Raw genomic sequence first — 18,333 nt, forward strand, 5'->3', positions numbered from 1 at the left:
AGAAATACAAAGAGATCTTGGAGTCCTTGTTCATTAGTCACTGAAGGTGAATGAGCAAGTGCAGCAGGCAGTAAAGAAGGCTAATGGAATGTTGGCCTTTATTACAAAGGGAATTGAGTACAAGAGCAAGGAAATCCTTTTGCATTTGTACAGGGCCCTGGTGAGACCATACTTGGAGTATTGTGTACAGTTTTGGTCTCCAGGGTTAAGGAAGGACATCCTGGCTGTAGAGGAAGTGCAGCGTAGATTCACGAGGTTAATTCCTGGGATGTCTGGACTGTCTCACGCAGAGAGGTTAGAGAGACTGGGCTTGTACACGCTGGAATTAAGGAGATTGAGAGGGGATCTGATTGCAACATATAAGATTATTAAGGGATTGGAGATAGAGGCAGGAAATATGTTCCAGATGCTGGGAGAGTCCAGTACCAGAGGGCATGGTTTAAGAATAAGGGGTAGGTAATTTAAGACAGAGTTAAGGAAAAACTTCTTCTCCCAGAGAGTTTTGGGGGTGTGGAATGCACTGCCTCAGAAGGCAGTGGAGGCCAATTCTCTGGATGCTTTCAAGAAGGAGCTAGATAGGTATCTTATGGATAGGGGATTCAAGGGATATGGGGACAATGCAGGAACCGGGTATTGATAGTAGATGATCAGCCATGACCTCAGAATGGCAGTGCAGGTTCAAAGGGCCGAATGGTCTACTTCTGCACCTATTGTCTATTGACTCATATGTACATTACATAAGTGTTGGCGCGTGGCCTAGTTGGCAAGGCATCAGACTAGTAACCTGAAGGTCACTGGTTCGAGCCTCAGCTGAGGCAGCGTGTTTGTGTCCTTGAGCAAGGCACTTAACAACACATTGCTCCGCGATGTCACCGGTGCCAAGCTGCATGGGTCCTAGTGCCCTTCCCTTGGACAACATCGGTGGCGTGGAGCTTGGGCAACTGTCGGTCTCCCATACAACCCTGCCCAGGCCTGCGCCCTGGAAACTCCAGGCGCTGATCCATGGTCTCTCGAGACCGTCGGATGCCACCGCCACCACATTACATAGAACATGGGAAAGTACTGCTCTGGAACAGGCCATTCGGCCCACAATGTTGTGCTGAACCAGCTAAAAAGCAAATCAGAATTACCCAAACACTATTCCCGCCCACCTATACCATGCCCATATCCCTCCATCTTCCTTACAACTACGTGCCTATCCAAACGTCTCTTATAGGCCCCTAATGTATTTGCCTCTGCCACCATACCAGGCAGCGCATTCCAGGCATCCACCACTCTCTGAGTAAAAAACTTACCCCTCACATCCCCCTTGAACCTACCCCCTCTCACTTTCGATGCACGCCCTCTGGTATTAGATATTTCAACCCTGGGAAACAGATACTCTCGCTCCACTCTAGCAATGCCTGTCATGATCTTAGAAACCTCTATCAGGTCTCCCGTCAGCCTCCGACACTCTACAGAAAACATCCCAAGTTTATCTAGCCTTTCATGGTAGCACATGTCCTCTAGACCAGGCAGAATCCGAATGAACCTTTTATGCACCCTCTCCAAAGCCTCAACATCCATCCTATAGTGGAGTGGCCAAAGCTGAGGGAAGGGTGGATTTCATTAACGTGATCTTTAAATCTTTCTATGTCAGATTTCTTAATGTGAAACTTAAGATAGAAAATACTTTACAGTATGAATCAAAATGAGATGCATCACAACTATGAAGACTTCTTTCACGTTAAATCAGGTAACAGTTTGTCTCTCACAGATTTGCTAATATTTCATGTGAGTTTGATTAACTGCTTTATCCATCTGTCTCTGTGGTTTTGCTGTATCAGAATCAGAGCCTGGCTTAATATCACCAGCATTATGGCATGAAATTTTTTTAATTTGCGGCAGCAGTACAATGCATGATAAATATAGGAAAAAAAACTGAATCACAGGGAGTATATACATGCATATTAAATAGTTACATTAAGGTAAGTAGTGCAAAAACAGAAATTAAAAAGAAGTGAGGTAGTGTACATGGGTTTAATGTCCATTTTGAAATTGGATGGCGGAGGGGAAGAAGCTGTTCCTGAATCACTGAGTGTGAGCCTTCAGTCTCCTTTACCTCCTACCTGATGGTAACAACGAGAAGCGGGCATGCCCTGAGCAGAGGGGGTCCTTGATGATGGAAGCAGTTATACTGAGGCACCTTGAAGATGTCTTGGATATTATGGAGGTTAGTACCCATGATGGAGCTGACTAACCTTACAACTCTCTGCAACTTTTTTCAGTCCTGTGCAGTAGCCCCCCCCCCCCCTTCCCCCATACCAGACGGTGATGCAGCCTGTCAGAATGCTCTCCGCGGTACAACTGTAGAAGTTTTTGAGTGTTTTAGGTGAGAAACCAAATCTCCTCAAACTCCTGATGAAATATAACCACTGTCTTGCCTTCTTTGTAGATGCATCGATATGTTGGGACCAGGTTAGATCCTCAGAGATCTTGACACCCAGGAACTTGAAGTTGCTCACTCTCTCCACTTCTGATCCCTCTGTGAGGATTGGTTTGTGTTCCCTCATCTGACTCTTCCTGAAGATTCATAAAGTGTTACAGCACAAGACCCCAGTCAGTCCAGATTGGCAACAACATTTCCTTTACAATCTCAGTCGGCACACAAGGCTGTGTGCTTAGCCCCCTTGCTCCACTCACTTTATGCTTACAACTGTGTGGCTCAGCATAGCTCCAGTGCTATATTTAACAGGATCCTCATTCGGATCCTCTATATTTAACTAGATCCTCAGTTTCCTCACTTGGAGACCCCAGTTCAGATTGGCAACAATATCTCCTCCATGATCTCCATCAGCACAGTGCGCCACAAGGCTGGGTGCTTAGCCCCCTGCTCTACTTGCTCTACAATTATGACTGTGTGGTTAAGCACAGCTCCAACGCCATATTTAAGCTTGCTGATGACACCACTGTCATAGGCCAAATCAAAGGTGGTGATGAATCAGCATACAGGAAGGAGATTGAAAATCTGGCTGATAGACACCACAACAACAATCTTTTACTCAGTGTCAGCAAGACCAAGAAGCTGAATATTGAGGAAGCCAAAGGTCTATGAGCTCGTCTTCATGAGGGGCTTAGGGGTAGAGAGGGTCAGCAACTTTAAATTCCTCAGGGTCATCATTTCAGAGGACCTGTCCTGGGCCCAGCGTGTAAGTCTAATTACGAAGAAAACTCAGCAGCATCTTCACTTCCTGAGGAGTTTGTGAAGATTTGGGATGACAACTTCCATAGATGTGCGGTGAAGAGTATATTGACTGGATGCATCACAGCCTGGTATGGAAACACCAAATGCCCTTGCATGGAAAATCATACAAAATGTAGTGGATATGGCCCAGTCCGTCACTGGTAAAGCCCTCCACACCATTGAGCACATTTACGTGGAGAGGTTGCAGGAAGACAGCATCCATCATTAGGGAACCCCCACCCCCACCCAGCTCATGCTCTCATCATTCTGCTGCCATCAGGAAGAAGGTACAAGAGCCTCAGTACTCACACCACCTGGTTCAAGAACAGAATCTACCCCTCAACCATCAGGCTTCTGAACCAGAGGGGATAACCTCACTCAAATTCACTTGCCCTATCACTATACTGTACCTAGAACCTATGGACTCAATTTCAAGGATTCTTCATCTCATGTTCTTGATGTTTATTGTTCATTTATTAATTAATTTATTATTATTTGTTTTTCTTTCTTTCCTGTATTGTATTTGCTCAGTTTGTTGTCTTTTACACATTGGTTACCCACCCTGTTGGGGGTGATTTTCATTGATTCTATTATCTTTATTGGGTTTATTGGGTATGCCTGCAAGGAAATGAATCTCAGGGTTGTATATGGTGACATTCTGGATATGTACTTTGATGATAAGTTTACTTTAGACTAACATTAGACATTAGCCAAAGTTAGACTAACATTTCAGACTCCCCTGTCTTCATTTGAATTAGTTTAATGTTCTGAAATTATAAAACATACGAGGGGTGATTGATAAGTTTGTGGCCTAAGGCAGAGGGAGATTAGTTATACAGCTCCCGTTACATGCACATGCCTTTCAACTCTTTGCATGATTATGCAGGAAATTTGAAGTGAATAACTCATTGGGGTGATCGATAAGTTTGTGGCCTAAGATAAAAGGAGATGAGTTATTCACTTCAAACTTGCTGCATAACCAGGACTGTCAATGGTCAAGCTCACCCATGAATTAGAAGAATGTGTGGGGATCTCATTGAAATCTACCGAATGTTGAAAGGACTAGATAAGGTGTTTGTGGAGAGGATGTTTCCTCTGGTGGGTGCATCCAGAACTAGAGGGGACAGCTCAAAATTTAGAACAGAGGTAAAGAGGAATTATTTTAGCCAAAGAGTGGTGAATCAGTGGAATTCTCTGCCAAGTCGGTGGGTATGTTTAAAGCAGACGTTGGTAGATTCCTGGTTGATCGGAGGACAGGTGTATGGGTTGAATGGGATCTAGGATCAGCCATGCTGAAATGGCGGAGCTGGCTCAATAATTGAAAGGCCTAATTCTGCTCCTACAGCTTATGGAATGGCTTTCACAGATCAACATCATCCTGGAACTCGGGCTTTGCTGATTACTGATAACTCCCTGCCAGGTCCTGGGAGAATCAATACATTGCAGTAGGCCTCATATGGAGTTTTACATTCAGTTCTGGTTGCCCTATTATAAAAAGGATGTTGAGGCTTTGGAGAAGGTGCAGAAGCTGTTCACCAGGATGCTGCCTGGATTGGAGATAATGATCACAATTCTATTTCATTTAACTATAGCATTGGAGAGTGGTAGGAACAGACAAGTTAGGAAACCATTTAATTGGAGTAAGGGGAAATATGAGGCCCTCAGGCAGGAACTTGGAAGCATAAATTGGAAACAGATGTTCTCAGGGAAACATATGGAAGAAATGTGGCAAATGTTCAGGGGATATTCGTGTGGAATTCTGCATAGGTACGTTCCAATGAGACAGAAAAAGGATGGTAAGGTACAGGAACCATGGTGTACAAAGGCTGTTGTAAATCTAGTCAAGAAGAAACTAAAAGTTCAAAAAACTAGGTAATGATAGAGATCTAGAAACTTATAAGGCTCGCAGGAAGGAGCTTAAGTATGAAAATAGGGCAGCCAGAAGGGACCATGAGAAGGCTTTGGCGGACAGAATTAAGGAAAACCCCAAGGCATTATACAAGTATGTGAAAAGCAAGAGGATAAGACATGTGAAAATAGGACCAGTCAAATGTGACAGTGGAAAAGTGTGTATGGAACTGGAGGAAATAGCAGAGATACTTAATGAATACTTTGCTACAGTATTCACTATGGAAAAGGACCTTGGTGATTGTAGTGATAACTTGCAGTGAATTGAAAAGCTTGAGCATATAGACATTAAGGAAGAGGATGTTTTGGAGCTTTTGGAAAGCATCAGGTTGGATAACTCACCGGGATTGGACAAGATGTACCCCAGGCTCCTGTGGGAGGCAAGGGAGGAGATTGCTGAGCTTCTGGCAATGATCTTTGCATCATCAATGGGGATGGGAGAGGTTCCGGAGGACTGGAGGGTTGCGGATGTTGTTCCCTTATTCAAGAAAGTGAGTAGAGTTAGCTCAGGAAATTATAGACCTGTGAGTCTTACTTCAGTGGTTGGTAAGTTGATGGAGAAGATCCTGAGATGTAGGATTTATGAATATTTGGAGAGGCATAATATGATTAGGAATAGTCAGCACGGCTTTGTCAAAGGCAGGTCATGCCTTATGAGCCTGATTGAATTTTTTGAGGATGTGACTAAACACATTGATGAAGGTAGACCAGTAGATGTTGTGTATGTGGATTTCAGCAAGGCATTTGATAAGGTACCCCATGAAAGGCTTATTGAGAAAGTAAGGAGGCATTGGATCCAAGGGGACATTGCTTTGTGGATCCAGAACTGGCTTGCCCACAGAAGGCAAAGTGCAGTTGTAGACGGGTAATATTCTACATGGAGATCAGTGACCAGTGGTGTGTCTCAGGGATCTGTTCTGGCACCCCTACTCTTCATGATTTTTATAAATGACCTGTATGAGGAAGCGGAGGGATGGGTTAGTAAATTTGCTGATGACACAAAGGTTGGGGATGTTGTGGATAGAGTGGAGGGCTGTCAAAGGTTACAGCAGGACATAGATAGGATGCAAGACTGGGCTGAGAAGTGGCAGATGGAGCTCAACCCAGATGAGTGTGAGGTAGTTCATTTTGGTAGGTCAAATATGATGGCAGGATATAGCATTAATGGTAAGATTCTTGGCAGTGTAGAGGATCAGAGGGATCTTGGAGTCCGAGTCCATAGGACACTCAAAGCTGCTACACAGGTTGACTGTGTGGTTAAGAAGGCATATGGTGCACTGGTCTTAATCAACTGTGGGATTGAGTTCAAAAACCGAGAGGTAATGTTGCAGCTATATAGGACCCTGGTCAGACCCCTCTTGGATTACTGTGCTCAGTTCTGGTCACAAGGAGGATGTGGAAACTATAGAAAGGATGCAGAGCAACACACACACAATGCTGGTAGAACGCAGCAGGCCAAGCAGCATTATGTGTGTGCTGCTTGAATTTCCAGCATCTGCAGATTTCCTGGTGAAAGGATGCAGAGGAAATTTACAAGGATTTTGCCTGATTTGGGGAGCTTGCCTTATGAGAGTAGGTTGAGTGAACTCGGCCTTTTCTCCTTGGAGTGACGGAGGATGAGAGGTGACCTGATAGAAGTGTATAAGTTGATAAGAGGCATTGATCGTGTGGATAGTCAGAGGCTTTTCCCCCAGGGCTGAAATGGTTAACATGAGAGGACACAGTTTTAAAGTTCTTGGAAGTAGGTACAGAGTAGATGTCAGGGGTATGTTTCTTATGCAGAGAATGGTGAGTGCATGGACTGGGCTGCTGGTGACTGTGGTGGAGGCAGATACAACAGGGTCTTCTAAGAGGCTCCTTGATAGGTACATGGAGCTTAGAAAAATAGAGGGCTATAGGTAACCCTAGGTAATTTCTAAAGTAAGTACATGTTCAGCACAGCATTGTGGGCTGAAGGGCCTGTATTGTGCTGTAGGTTTTCTATGTTTCTATATACATGCACGTTCATGTACCCATGGCTGTGTACACACAGACGTGCCTGCGTCCCAGGTGACTCTCTCACCACTCATTTCCACTAATAGTTGCTCAATTTGGTAATTACAAAAGGTCACAGCAAAACAACAAGGGAAGCATTAGCACAGTACATTCTGTGAAGTCTTAAAGTACATTGCAGTCAGTGGAGAACATGTTGAAGCGCACCCAGTCATGTAATGTGAAAAGCATAACAGCCAGCTTGTGCTTAACAACTCCTTGCCTCAGACATAGGGTGCACGATAGATACGGGCCAGGGAACATCCACCTGAGGGAAAGCTGGGGCTTTTGTGGAAAATTTCATCTGCAGGGAAGCCCCAGCAAGGCTGCACTGAATTGATTGACAATTTAATATTCTTGTTCCTCTGCCTGCGGCGGTATGTGACCCTTTTACAAACAAGCTATTGGTATTCTTTTATCTACAGCTACTAATTCAGAAAGAGGAAGGTTAATAAATTATAGACGAATCAACTTGGCTGAACCAGTTTACTCAATCATTAATGGGAAACAGGTTATTTTGAAATAAATGTCCTTTTCTGATCCCATTCATTCACATTCTTTGAAATGACTCAGACACAGCCAGCCGTCTGCAGGTTACAGGAATCTTATTCACTGAAAGGAATAAGAATCAAAACAACTAATAAATCATAGGAGATTCTCAATACTACTAGGAGGCATAAATAGATTTATTCATCATGTGTTTTCCATGGATGAGTTTTGTGTAGCACAGGGGATTCACAATATTACTAGGAGGCATAAATAGATTTATTCACCATGATGTGTTTCCATGATAATGTCCTTGAGTAGCAGCTGATTTTTATCAGGCCAGGGAACACAGAACAGTGCAGCTGAGAAACAGGCCCACAATGTTGTGCTAAACCAGTTATATTAGTTATCAGAAGGCCAACTATATTAAACTCTTCTGCCTACACAATATCCATATCCTTCCATTTTCCTCACATTCGTGTGCCTATCGTGGCAGTTGCCTGCAATCGCAGTGGCTTCTCTACGGCCAACAAAGGGTGCTACTGTATGTTTTAAATGTACTTTTTTTTGTGATTGCAAGATCATGCTGGATATTAAGAACTTAAAATACTGTAGGTCTACCCCAATTGGCATAGAAACTGAAGGAGATTGCCATGCTGCCTGCATCAGAGAGGTCTCCCAGGTGTCGGGAGAGCGAAGGAGACGTGCAGTTGAATGGTGAGTGAATGTCTTAGTTGCTTTCCTTGTGATTGCGGGACCCTTTCGGACATTGTCAATGTGGAATGCTGCAAGTGTGATTCACCCGTTTACTGGCAGGCAGCAGGGGTGGAGAGTGGGGGAGCTGTGTGGCTTGAAGCTGCAGTGTTGCCTACTTACTGCCTCCAGGAGCGAAGCGTCAAAGCTGGTGCACTCCACCGGGGACATTGGGTGGAATCAATGTCCCCTTCCCCCCCCCCACCTCCCCAGTCTATTCACTCGGCAGAAGACAAGCTATATTGTGGGCGACTACAGAATTCATGGACTCGGGACCCCTTTTGCTCTCTTTTGGCATTGAATTTATTTTTATAAATTTCTTATTGTAATCTATAGCTTTGTTATCTATTGCTCTATAGTGCTGCTGTAAAGCAACAAGTTGGGCGCCACGGTAGCATAGTGGTCAGCGCGACCCTATTACAGTTCGGGGCGTTCCAGAGCTCGGAGCTCAACTCCGTGAATACATTCTCCCCATGAAGATGTGGGTTTCCTCCGGGGGCTCCGGTTCCCTCCCACAGAACAAAGGCATGCCAGATGATAGGTTAATTGGTCGTTGCAAGTTGTCCTGTGCTTCGGTGCTCGGCAGCGCGGCTCACCCAGAGCAGCCTGTTTCGTGCTGCATCTCTAAATAAATAATTCCATGACGTATGTCAATGATATTAAACCTGATTCTGATTCTGATAGACACTCTGGATGGTGGATTTCAATGAGCAACCCAGCAGGGGTTTGGTATCGTCACCCTGAGTGAACTGGCTAAGTCCTTAACGACTGCGTACAAACCAAGGAGGAAAGAATCTATCTTAGATATAATATTTCACAACATATTGCAGTGGTAATTCACCTGATTCTGATTCCAACATTTAACTCCTCTATCTCCAGATAGGTAGTTACTGATGTGCCGCATTATATAGATCTGGCAGGTACAATCCAGCAATCTTACCAACAGCAATGAAGCTCTTCGACCTTACAGTTAAAATGGGTTCAAGTTCAAGTGTGATTGTTATTCAACCATACATAATGGCCATTCATGCATGTGATAAGAGGGCATACAGAAGTGATGGAGCAACAAGCTGGCACTCAACATCAGTAAGAACAAAGAGCTGATTGTGGACTTCAGGAAGGGCAGGACAAGGGAACACACACCAATCTTCATTGAGGGATCAGAAATGAAAAGAGTGAGCAATTTCAAATTCAGTATCTCTGAGGACCTAACCTGGACCCAACATATCAGTGCAGCTTATAAAGAAGGCAAGACAATGGCTATATTTCATTAGGAGTTTGAGGAGATTTGGTACATCACCAAAGGCACTCGCAAATTTCTACAGAGATACCATGGAGAGCATTCTAACTGGGCGCATCGCCGTCTGGTATTGGGGGGAGGCGCTACTGCACAGGATCCAAATAAGCTGCAGAGAGTCGTAAACTTTTTCATCTCCATCATGGGCACTGGACTCTGTGGTATCCAGGACATCTCCATCATGGGCACTGGACTCCGTGGTATCCAGGACATCTCCATCATGGGCACTGGACTCCGTGGTATCCAGGACATCTCCATCATGGGCACTGGACTCCGTGGTATCCAGGACATCTCCATCATGGGCACTGGACTCCGTGGTATCCAGGACATCTTCAAGGAGAAATGCCTTGTTCTCATTGTTACCGTCAGGAAGGAGGTACAGAAGCCTGAAGGCACACACTCAATGATTCAGGAATAGCTTCTTCCCCTCTGCCATCTGGCTTCTGAATGGGCATTGATCCCATGAACACTACCTCACTACTTTTTTATTTCACTATTTAATCAAACTATTATATATATATATATATATATATATATATATATATATATATATATATATATATATATATATATAGATATAGATATACATACACACAATATTTACAGTTTTTATCATGTATTGCAAAGTACTGCTGCCACAAATACAACAAATTTCACAACATATGCTGGAGATATTGATTCTGATTCTGAATACAGCCAAATGAAACAATGTCACTACACCAGGGTCAAGGTACAAAACATAGTAACAACAATCATTCATGGCACAAAGCACAAATAGCACATATAAGATAGCAATAAACTTTAGGTCACACAAAAATATATAATGAGTGAGTGAGTGAGTCCTCTATCAGTCAGAGTTGACCATGGATATTGTGTCCTAGCTGTCTAGATACACAAGCCAGTTCAGTATGATATGGAGAGCAAGCTGTTGCCCGTGTAGCAAGCTCCCCCTCTCAATGGATCTGATGAACCCGAAGGAACAGCAGAGACTGATACAGTTTGGCACCAGCGACGTCACAGGAGTTGTCAGTCAGCATTAAATTCAATACAGGACTTCCTTAGGATGCCAGCTCTGGATTTTTCCCTCAGAGTTTACTCCCGAAGCCTTCCCCATGGGTGGGTATATCCGCAAGATAATGGAGGTTTCAAATCAGGGTTTTCATTCTCCTAGGTGAGCTGCTAACCATGGCTGACGAGCCCCATCTGCCTGAAGCATCTGGTTTAAAGGTGCCAGTAACCCACATTTGCTACTTCTCCTGTCAGTAGAAATGGTTCTGCATGGCTTATTAGCCAAGCTACGCATGAAGGTCAGGAGCTGGACTTGGTTGTCAGAGGCTACTAGAGGAACACGTCATTGGGAGCATTTAATAGGTAGTGGGGGCTTGTCTCCATTACCACCCCCAGCTATAAGAACCTAAAGGAATTTATAACATACCTACAGCCACTACTTGAAAACAAACTAAAAGTGGTTGATAGGCTAAGAGAGGAAGTATCTTACAGTATGACACACTTCCAACTAACTGAATTTCAAGTAGAAAAAATACCTTTTTAAAAAATCAACGCTAAAATTACTCAATTCTTCTGTAATTCATGCAAAACAGAAATGAGTGAGACAAGCATGATTGGATCAAGTTCAAACAAAGATGAGCTTCACTGGATCAAATTCAAACAAGGATGAACGGTCAACAAAATATATATGTTCCTCACTCACCCCTCCTCTATGTCACCACTTAGGTGAACAGGAGACTATATTTATTTATTTCTAGTGCCACCCAGACCCATGTGGCAGATTACCTTAAGCCAGAGATTTGACACACAGCTCAATGTAATACAGACAGACAGTAAGCAGATATGTGGCTCCTACAATACCTTTTGACCCAGGTGGTCCTAGTTTTCCTGATCTTCCAGGTTCACCAATGTCACCCCTTTCACCCTGATCGCCTTTGAAAACAGAAAACAATAATCAAATGTTACTTTTGCGGAACTGAAGTTCCTCTGTCCACTCCATTGTTTCTATTGTTACATAGAGTGGAGAACACTACAGCAAAGTACAGGCCCATCAGCCTACAATTTTGTGATGTCTTACTAACTTAGTCCAAGATCAAATGCTTCCCTCCCACATAACCCGCCATATTCAAACAGCTTACTCTATGGTCAAACAACGAAGAATTGCAGGCACTGGAAATCCAAGGTAAGGTCAAAAATACTAAAAGACCAGCAGGTCAGACAGCATCTGTGAGAAAAGAAAAGGAAGCAATTCACATAACATGCTGGAGGAACTCAGCAGGCCAGGCAGCATCTGTGGAAAAGAGTAATAGTTGATGTTTCGGGCCGAGGCCCTTCACTGGGACTGCACAATAAGGGGAGAAGTCAGAATAAGAAGCTGGCAGGAAGTTAGGAAGAAGAAGAAGAAGAAGAAGAAGAAGGTAGCAGGTGATGGGTGAAACTGGGAGAGGGGGAGGGTGAAATAAAGAGCTGGGAAGTTGGTGAAAGAGATAAAGGGTTGGCGAAGGGGGAATCTGTTAGAAGAGGGTTGAAGGCCATGGAGGAAAGGGAAGGGGGATGTTTACCAGAGGGAGGTGATGGGCAGGTAAGGAGATGAGGTGAGAGAGGGAAACAGGAATGGCGAAGGGGGGGGGGGGGGGGGGAAGGGCTGCAATTACCGGAAGTTCGGGAAATCGATGTTGATGCCAACAGATTGGTGGCTGCTCAGATGGGTTATAAGGTGTTGCTCCTCCATCCTGAGTGTGGCCTCACCCTGGCAGTTGAGGACTGACATGTTGGAATGGGAATGGTAGAATTGAAATGGGTGGCCATTGGGAGATCTCGCTTTTGGTGGTGGATGAATCAAAGGTGCTCGATGAAGCAGTCTCCCAATCTATTTCAGGTCTCACTGATGCACAGGAGGCCACACCGGGAGTCCTGGGTCAGTAGATGACCCCTACAGACTCGTAGGTGAAGTGTCGCCTCTCCTGGAAGGACTGTTTGACCCTGAATGGTAGTGAGGGAGGAGATGTAGGGGCAGGTTTGGCACTTGATCTGCTTGGGGAGGGGTGAGTGGTTAAGGGAGTTGCATAGGGAGCAATCCCTGCAGAAAGGGGAAAGTGGGAGGGAGGCAGGGATGTGCGTGGTGGTGGGAAGTTATAGAGAATTAAGAGAGACAAGGAAGCATCAGTTCAGGTTGTTCATTTTGACTATCAGAGCTCTGTTAGCTGGGAAGTCCAGCACCCAGCTGCATAGTGATATGTTTAGACAAAGGAGCAGGAGTTTGTTCATCAAGGTCTGTAGGACAAGACTGCGGTATGCTAAACTGGAATCCAGAAACAACATTGTGATATATGCGCCCTTGTTTTCTAAATTAGACCTGCATTTCAAATTCCCATGTCTTCCTTTGAGTTAATTTAATGTTTTGAAGTTCCAAAGCATAACATTTTAGATTGGTTTCTTTATTTTAGGCAGCAGTTAGTTTGCTGGGATTATCATTATAGAGATGTGGTCAGAGAGGCCAACATGGGAATGTGGGACTGCTTTATTCATGTATCGTGTCTGTTTTTATAAGCATGGTCCTGTCATTTGTTCCCCTAGTAACCACGATGACGTACTTGTGCATTTGGGTAAAATGTCCTGCAGGTTAACATAACAAGTCTCCTGCAGTTATAAAGAACCCATCTGGATTCTGGTTTTGTAGACAGTTGACAATATTGTAAACTCTCCCAGTGTGTCCTTGGTGTTTTTGTTCAGGAAGATATAGACAGCGGTAATGAACATAACAAGTTCAGTTTATTCTTGTTCAGCTGTACACATGTACACTGCCAAATGGGCCAAGGTGCACAACACATAGCATACAACTCATACGCACAACACAAAAGCAACATTACTACAAATAAATTAAAAAATAAGGCGCATAAGTTAAAAATTAAGCAGTATAACACTACTGGCGCTTCGTACATGAAGAGACTTGGGTAGTGGCAGGGAGTGCAGTAGTCTCAAAGCCCGGAGAGATAATTTGTTTCCCATCTGAACAGTTCTTGTCCTAATGCCATGGTATCCGCTGCCGCTGGCCTGGTTGGGTTAGCTCCTGGCCTAGGTAGAAAGCATTTGTACCGCTGGCCTGGTCGGGTTAGCTCCTGGCCTAGGTAGAAAGCGTTTGTACCGCTGGCCTGGTCGGGTTAGCTCCTGGCCTAGGTAGAAAGCGTTTGTACCGCTGGCCTGGTCGGGTTAGCTCCTGGCCTAGGTAGAAAGCATTTGTACCGCTGGCCTGTTCGGGTTAACTCCTGGCCTAGGTAGAAAGCGTTTGTACCGCTGGCCTGGTCGGGTTAACTCCTGGCCTAGGTAGAAAGCGTTTGTACCGCTGGCCTGGTCGGGTTAACTCCTGGCCTAGGTAGAAAGCGTTTGTACCGCTGGCCTGGTCGGGTTAGCTCCTGGCCTAGGTAGAAAGCATTTGTACCGCTGGCCTGGTCGGGTTAGCTCCTGGCCTAGGTAGAAAGCATTTGTACCGCTGGCCTGGTCGGGTTAGCTCCTGGCCTAGGTAGAAAGCATTTGTACCGCTGGCCTGGTCGGGTTAACTCCTGGCCTAGGTAGAAAGCATTTGTACCGCTGGCCTGGTCGGGTTAGCTCCTGGCCTAGGTAGAAAGCGTTTGTACCGCTGGCCTGGTCGGGTTAACTCCTGGCCTAGGGAGAAAGCATTTGTACCGCTGGCCTGGTCGGGTTAACTCCTGGCCTAGGTAGAAAGCATTTGTACCGCTGGCCTGGTCGGGTTAGCTCCTGGCCTAGGTAGAAAGCATTTGTACCGCTGGCCTGGTCGGGTTAACTCCTGGCCTAGGTAGAAAGCATTTGTACCGCTGGCCTGGTCGGGTTAGCTCCTGGCCTAGGTAGAAAGCATTGGTACCGCTGGCCTGGTCGGGTTAACTCCTGGCCTAGGTAGAAAGCATTTGTACCGCTGGCCTGGTCGGGTTAACTCCTGGCCTAGGTAGAAAGCATTTGTACCGCTGGCCTGGTCGGGTTAACTCCTGGCCTAGGTAGAAAGCATTTGTACCGCTGGCCTGGTCGGGTTAGCTCCTGGCCTAGGTAGAAAGCATTTGTACCGCTGGCCTGGTCGGGTTAGCTCCTGGCCTAGGTAGAAAGCGTTTGTACCGCTGACCTGGTCGGGTTAACTCCTGGCCTAGGTAGAAAGCATTTGTACCGCTGGCCTGGTCGGGTTAACTCCTGGCCTAGGTAGAAAGCATTTGTACCGCTGGCCTGGTCGGGTTAACTCCTGGCCTAGGTAGAAAGCATTTGTACCGCTGGCCTGGTTGGGTTAACTCCTGGCCTAGGTAGAAAGCATTTGTACCGCTGGCCTGGTCGGGTTAGCTCCTGGCCTAGGTAGAAAGCATTTGTACTCCTGGCCTGGTTCCCTCATCAGTGGAGACAGGAGAGGTTCTGGACGATTGGAAGGTTGCAGATGTTGTCCCCTTATTCAAGAAAGGGAATAGAGATAGCCCAGAAAATTATAGACCAGTGAGTCTTACTTCAGCGGTTGGTAAGCTGATGGAGAAGATCCTGAGAGGCAGAATTTATGAACATTTGGAGAGGCATAATATGATTAGGAATAATCAGCATGGCTTTGTCAAAGGCAGGTCGTGCCCTATGAGCCAGATTGAATTTTTTGAGGATGTGACTAAACACATTGATGAAGATAGAGCAATAGATGTAGTGTATATGGATTTTAGCAAGGCATTTGATAAGGTACCCCATGCAAAGTTTATTGTGAAAGTAAGGAGGCATGTTATCCAAGGGCAGCTTGCTTTGTGGATCCAGAACTGGCTTGCCCACAGAAGGCAAAGAATGGTTGTAGACGGGTCATATTCTGCATGGAGGTCGTTGACCAGTGGTGTGCCTCAGGGATCTGTGCCAGTTTCCAACCGCCTAAAATCGAGGAAAAGCTTTGCTACAGTGGAGGAACTACCACATGGAACATTCCCCCCCCCCCCCACCAAACATACAGGATTGACCTCTGGCAAACAGAAGCCAGAACCCCACCAAACAATACAGAGCAAGACCCCACAGAAATGTTGCCAGACGGGGCACTGCTTGACAGACGGAAGTGGTGCACTCTCAACAGAACGAGAGCGGGAGTTTGTAGGACGGGAGACAATATGGTGAAGTGGGGTTTAAAGGCCAGTGGATCCTGTGAGTGTGGCGAAAGGGTGCAAAGCATTGAACACGTCCTGTGCCCACTCTCACCTGATTTAGCTGACACTGACCTGCTCAACAGCAACCAAACAACACTAGAGTGGCTGGCTGTCTGGTGTGACAAGCTATGATGATGATGACCTTACTACCTTCCATTCCGCCTGCCTCCTCCATGCCTCAGCCTCCTCCTGTCTCCACTTCCATCTCCGCTCACCTAGGCTTGCCTCTGCATGCATCTGTCGTTCACAGTGATCACTATTGATATTGAAGTAGTAAAATGGATTCAACAGTGGCTGGATGGGAGATGCCAGAGAGTAGTGGTGGATAACTGTTTGTCAGGTTGGAGGCCGGTGACTAGTGGCGTGCCTCAGGGATCTGTTCTGGGTCCAATGTTGTTTGTCATACACATTAATGATCCTGATGATGGAGTTGTAAATTGGATTAGTAAGTATGTAGACGATACTAAGATAGGTGGTGTTGTGGATAATGAAGTAGGTTTTCAAAGCTTGCAGAGAGATTTAGGCCAGTTAGAAGAGTGGGCTGAAAGATGGCAGATGGAGTTTAATGCTGATAAGTGTGAGGTGCTACATTTTGGTAGGACTAATCAAAATAGGACATACATGATAAATGGTAGGGCAATGAGGAATGCAGTAGAACAGAGTGATCTAGGAATAATGATGCATAGTTCCCTGAAGGTGGAATCTCATGTGGATAGGGTGGTGAAGAAAGCTTTTGGTATGCTGGCCTTTATAAATCAGAGCATTGAGTATAGGAGTTGGGATGTAATGTTAAAATTGTACAAGGCATTGGTGAGGCCAAATTTGGAGTATTGTGTATAGTTCTGGTCACTGAATTACAGGAAAGATGTCAACAAAATAGAGAGAGTACAGAGAAGATTTACTAGAATGTTACCTGGGTTTCAGCACCTAAGTTACACAGAAAGGTTGAACAAGTTAGGTCTTGGAACGTAGAAGGTTGAGGGGGGACTTGATAGAGGTATTTAAAATTATGAGGGGGATAGATAGAGTTGACATGGATAGGGTTTTTCCATTGAGAGTAAGGGAGATTCAAACAAGAGGACATGAGTTGAGAGTTAGGGGGCAAAAGTTTAGGAGTAATACGATGGGGAACTTCTTTACTCAGAGAGTGGTAGCTGTGTGGAATGAGTTTCCAGTAGAAGTGGTAGAGGCAGGTTCAATATTGTCATTTAAAAAAAATTGGATAGGTATATGGGCAGGAAAGGAATGGAGGGTTATGGGCCGAGTGCAGGTCTGTGGGACTAGGTGAGAGTAAGTGTTCGGCATGGACTAGAAGGGCCAAGATGGCCTGTTTCTGTGCTGTAATTGTTATATGATTATGTGGTTATACAGTGTTATTAATAAGGTGTTTAGTAGTTGTGGTAAACTATGTATACCTGTCTGGACACGCCCCTCTGCTGACTGCTCCTGTGGCTCCTCCCACAGACCCCTGTATAAAGGCGATTGGGGCACTGCTCCTCCCTCAGTCTCCGAGATGTCGTGCTCCCTTTTTGCTGCTAATAAAAGCCTATCGTTCACTTCCAGTCTCCAAGAGTTATTGATGGTGCATCAGTAGTCTTCCTTGTTTTGTATTTTGTTGCCGATAATACTCGCTGGGCTTTACCAGCGCCATATTAAACCTTAGCTTTAGGTCTGCTGCTTATCAATGCAAAAGGCACATTTCACTGTATATTTTGATGTACCTGTGATAAGTAAATCTGAATCTGAACCTGGCTATTTCCCCCGTACACTCTTTGCCTCCACAGACAAGGCCTGACCCGTTGAGTTCCTCCAGCTCATTGTGTTCTGCAAGAGATTTCTTAATTTTCTTTTAGCTGTATAAGGAGAGGGCAACTGAGGATGAATTTTAATTTTAGCTGAAGATCCATAACCAGAGGTGTCCCACAGGTATCCATGCTGCAGTTGTGATATTTTATTTTGTTTAGAGGTAGCAGCACAGCAATAGGCCCTTCCGGCCCACGAACTTGTGCAACCCAATGAACTTCAGGGTTATATATGGTGACATAAAGAGGGGTCGCAAGGTAGTGTGGTGGTTAGCACAACGCTTTACAGTACTGGTGATCCAGGTTCAATTCCCAACACTGCCTGTATGGACCTTGTCCGTTCTCCTTGTAACACATGGATTTCCTCCCAGTGCACTGGATTCCTCTCACCAAAGATGTACCGAGTGGAAGGTTAATTGGTCATTGTAAGTTACCCTGTAATTAGGCTAGGGTTAAATCAGAGGACTGGTAGACGGCACAGTTCAAGGGGTCTATTCTGCGCTGTATCTTAACTAATAAAAAATATACTTTGACAATAAATTTACTTTGATATCGATGTGACAAAATAATTCACTAACCTGCACGAGGAAAACATACTACAGGGTAATGTAATTAGTGGAAATGTACGTAATTCACTACCACAGACATTGAGTTGGGATTCAC

The 18,333-nt window shown here is 45.1% G+C and overlaps 1 protein-coding gene across 1 annotated transcript in view; it reads right to left on the reverse strand.

Annotated features, from left to right (window-relative positions):
* The window catches only part of LOC140722387 (collectin-10-like), a 151,673-nt gene that overhangs the window by 64,650 nt on the left and 68,690 nt on the right, over window positions 1-18,333 (reverse strand). Inside the window, exon 3 of the mRNA XM_073037165.1 lies at window positions 11,568-11,639. Within this exon, the coding sequence (XP_072893266.1) occupies window positions 11,568-11,639 (72 nt within the window). The remainder of the gene's footprint in view (window positions 1-11,567; window positions 11,640-18,333) is intronic.

Source organism: Hemitrygon akajei, chromosome 1, assembly GCF_048418815.1.
Source record: "Hemitrygon akajei chromosome 1, sHemAka1.3, whole genome shotgun sequence".
Lineage (NCBI taxonomy): Eukaryota > Metazoa > Chordata > Chondrichthyes > Myliobatiformes > Dasyatidae > Hemitrygon > Hemitrygon akajei.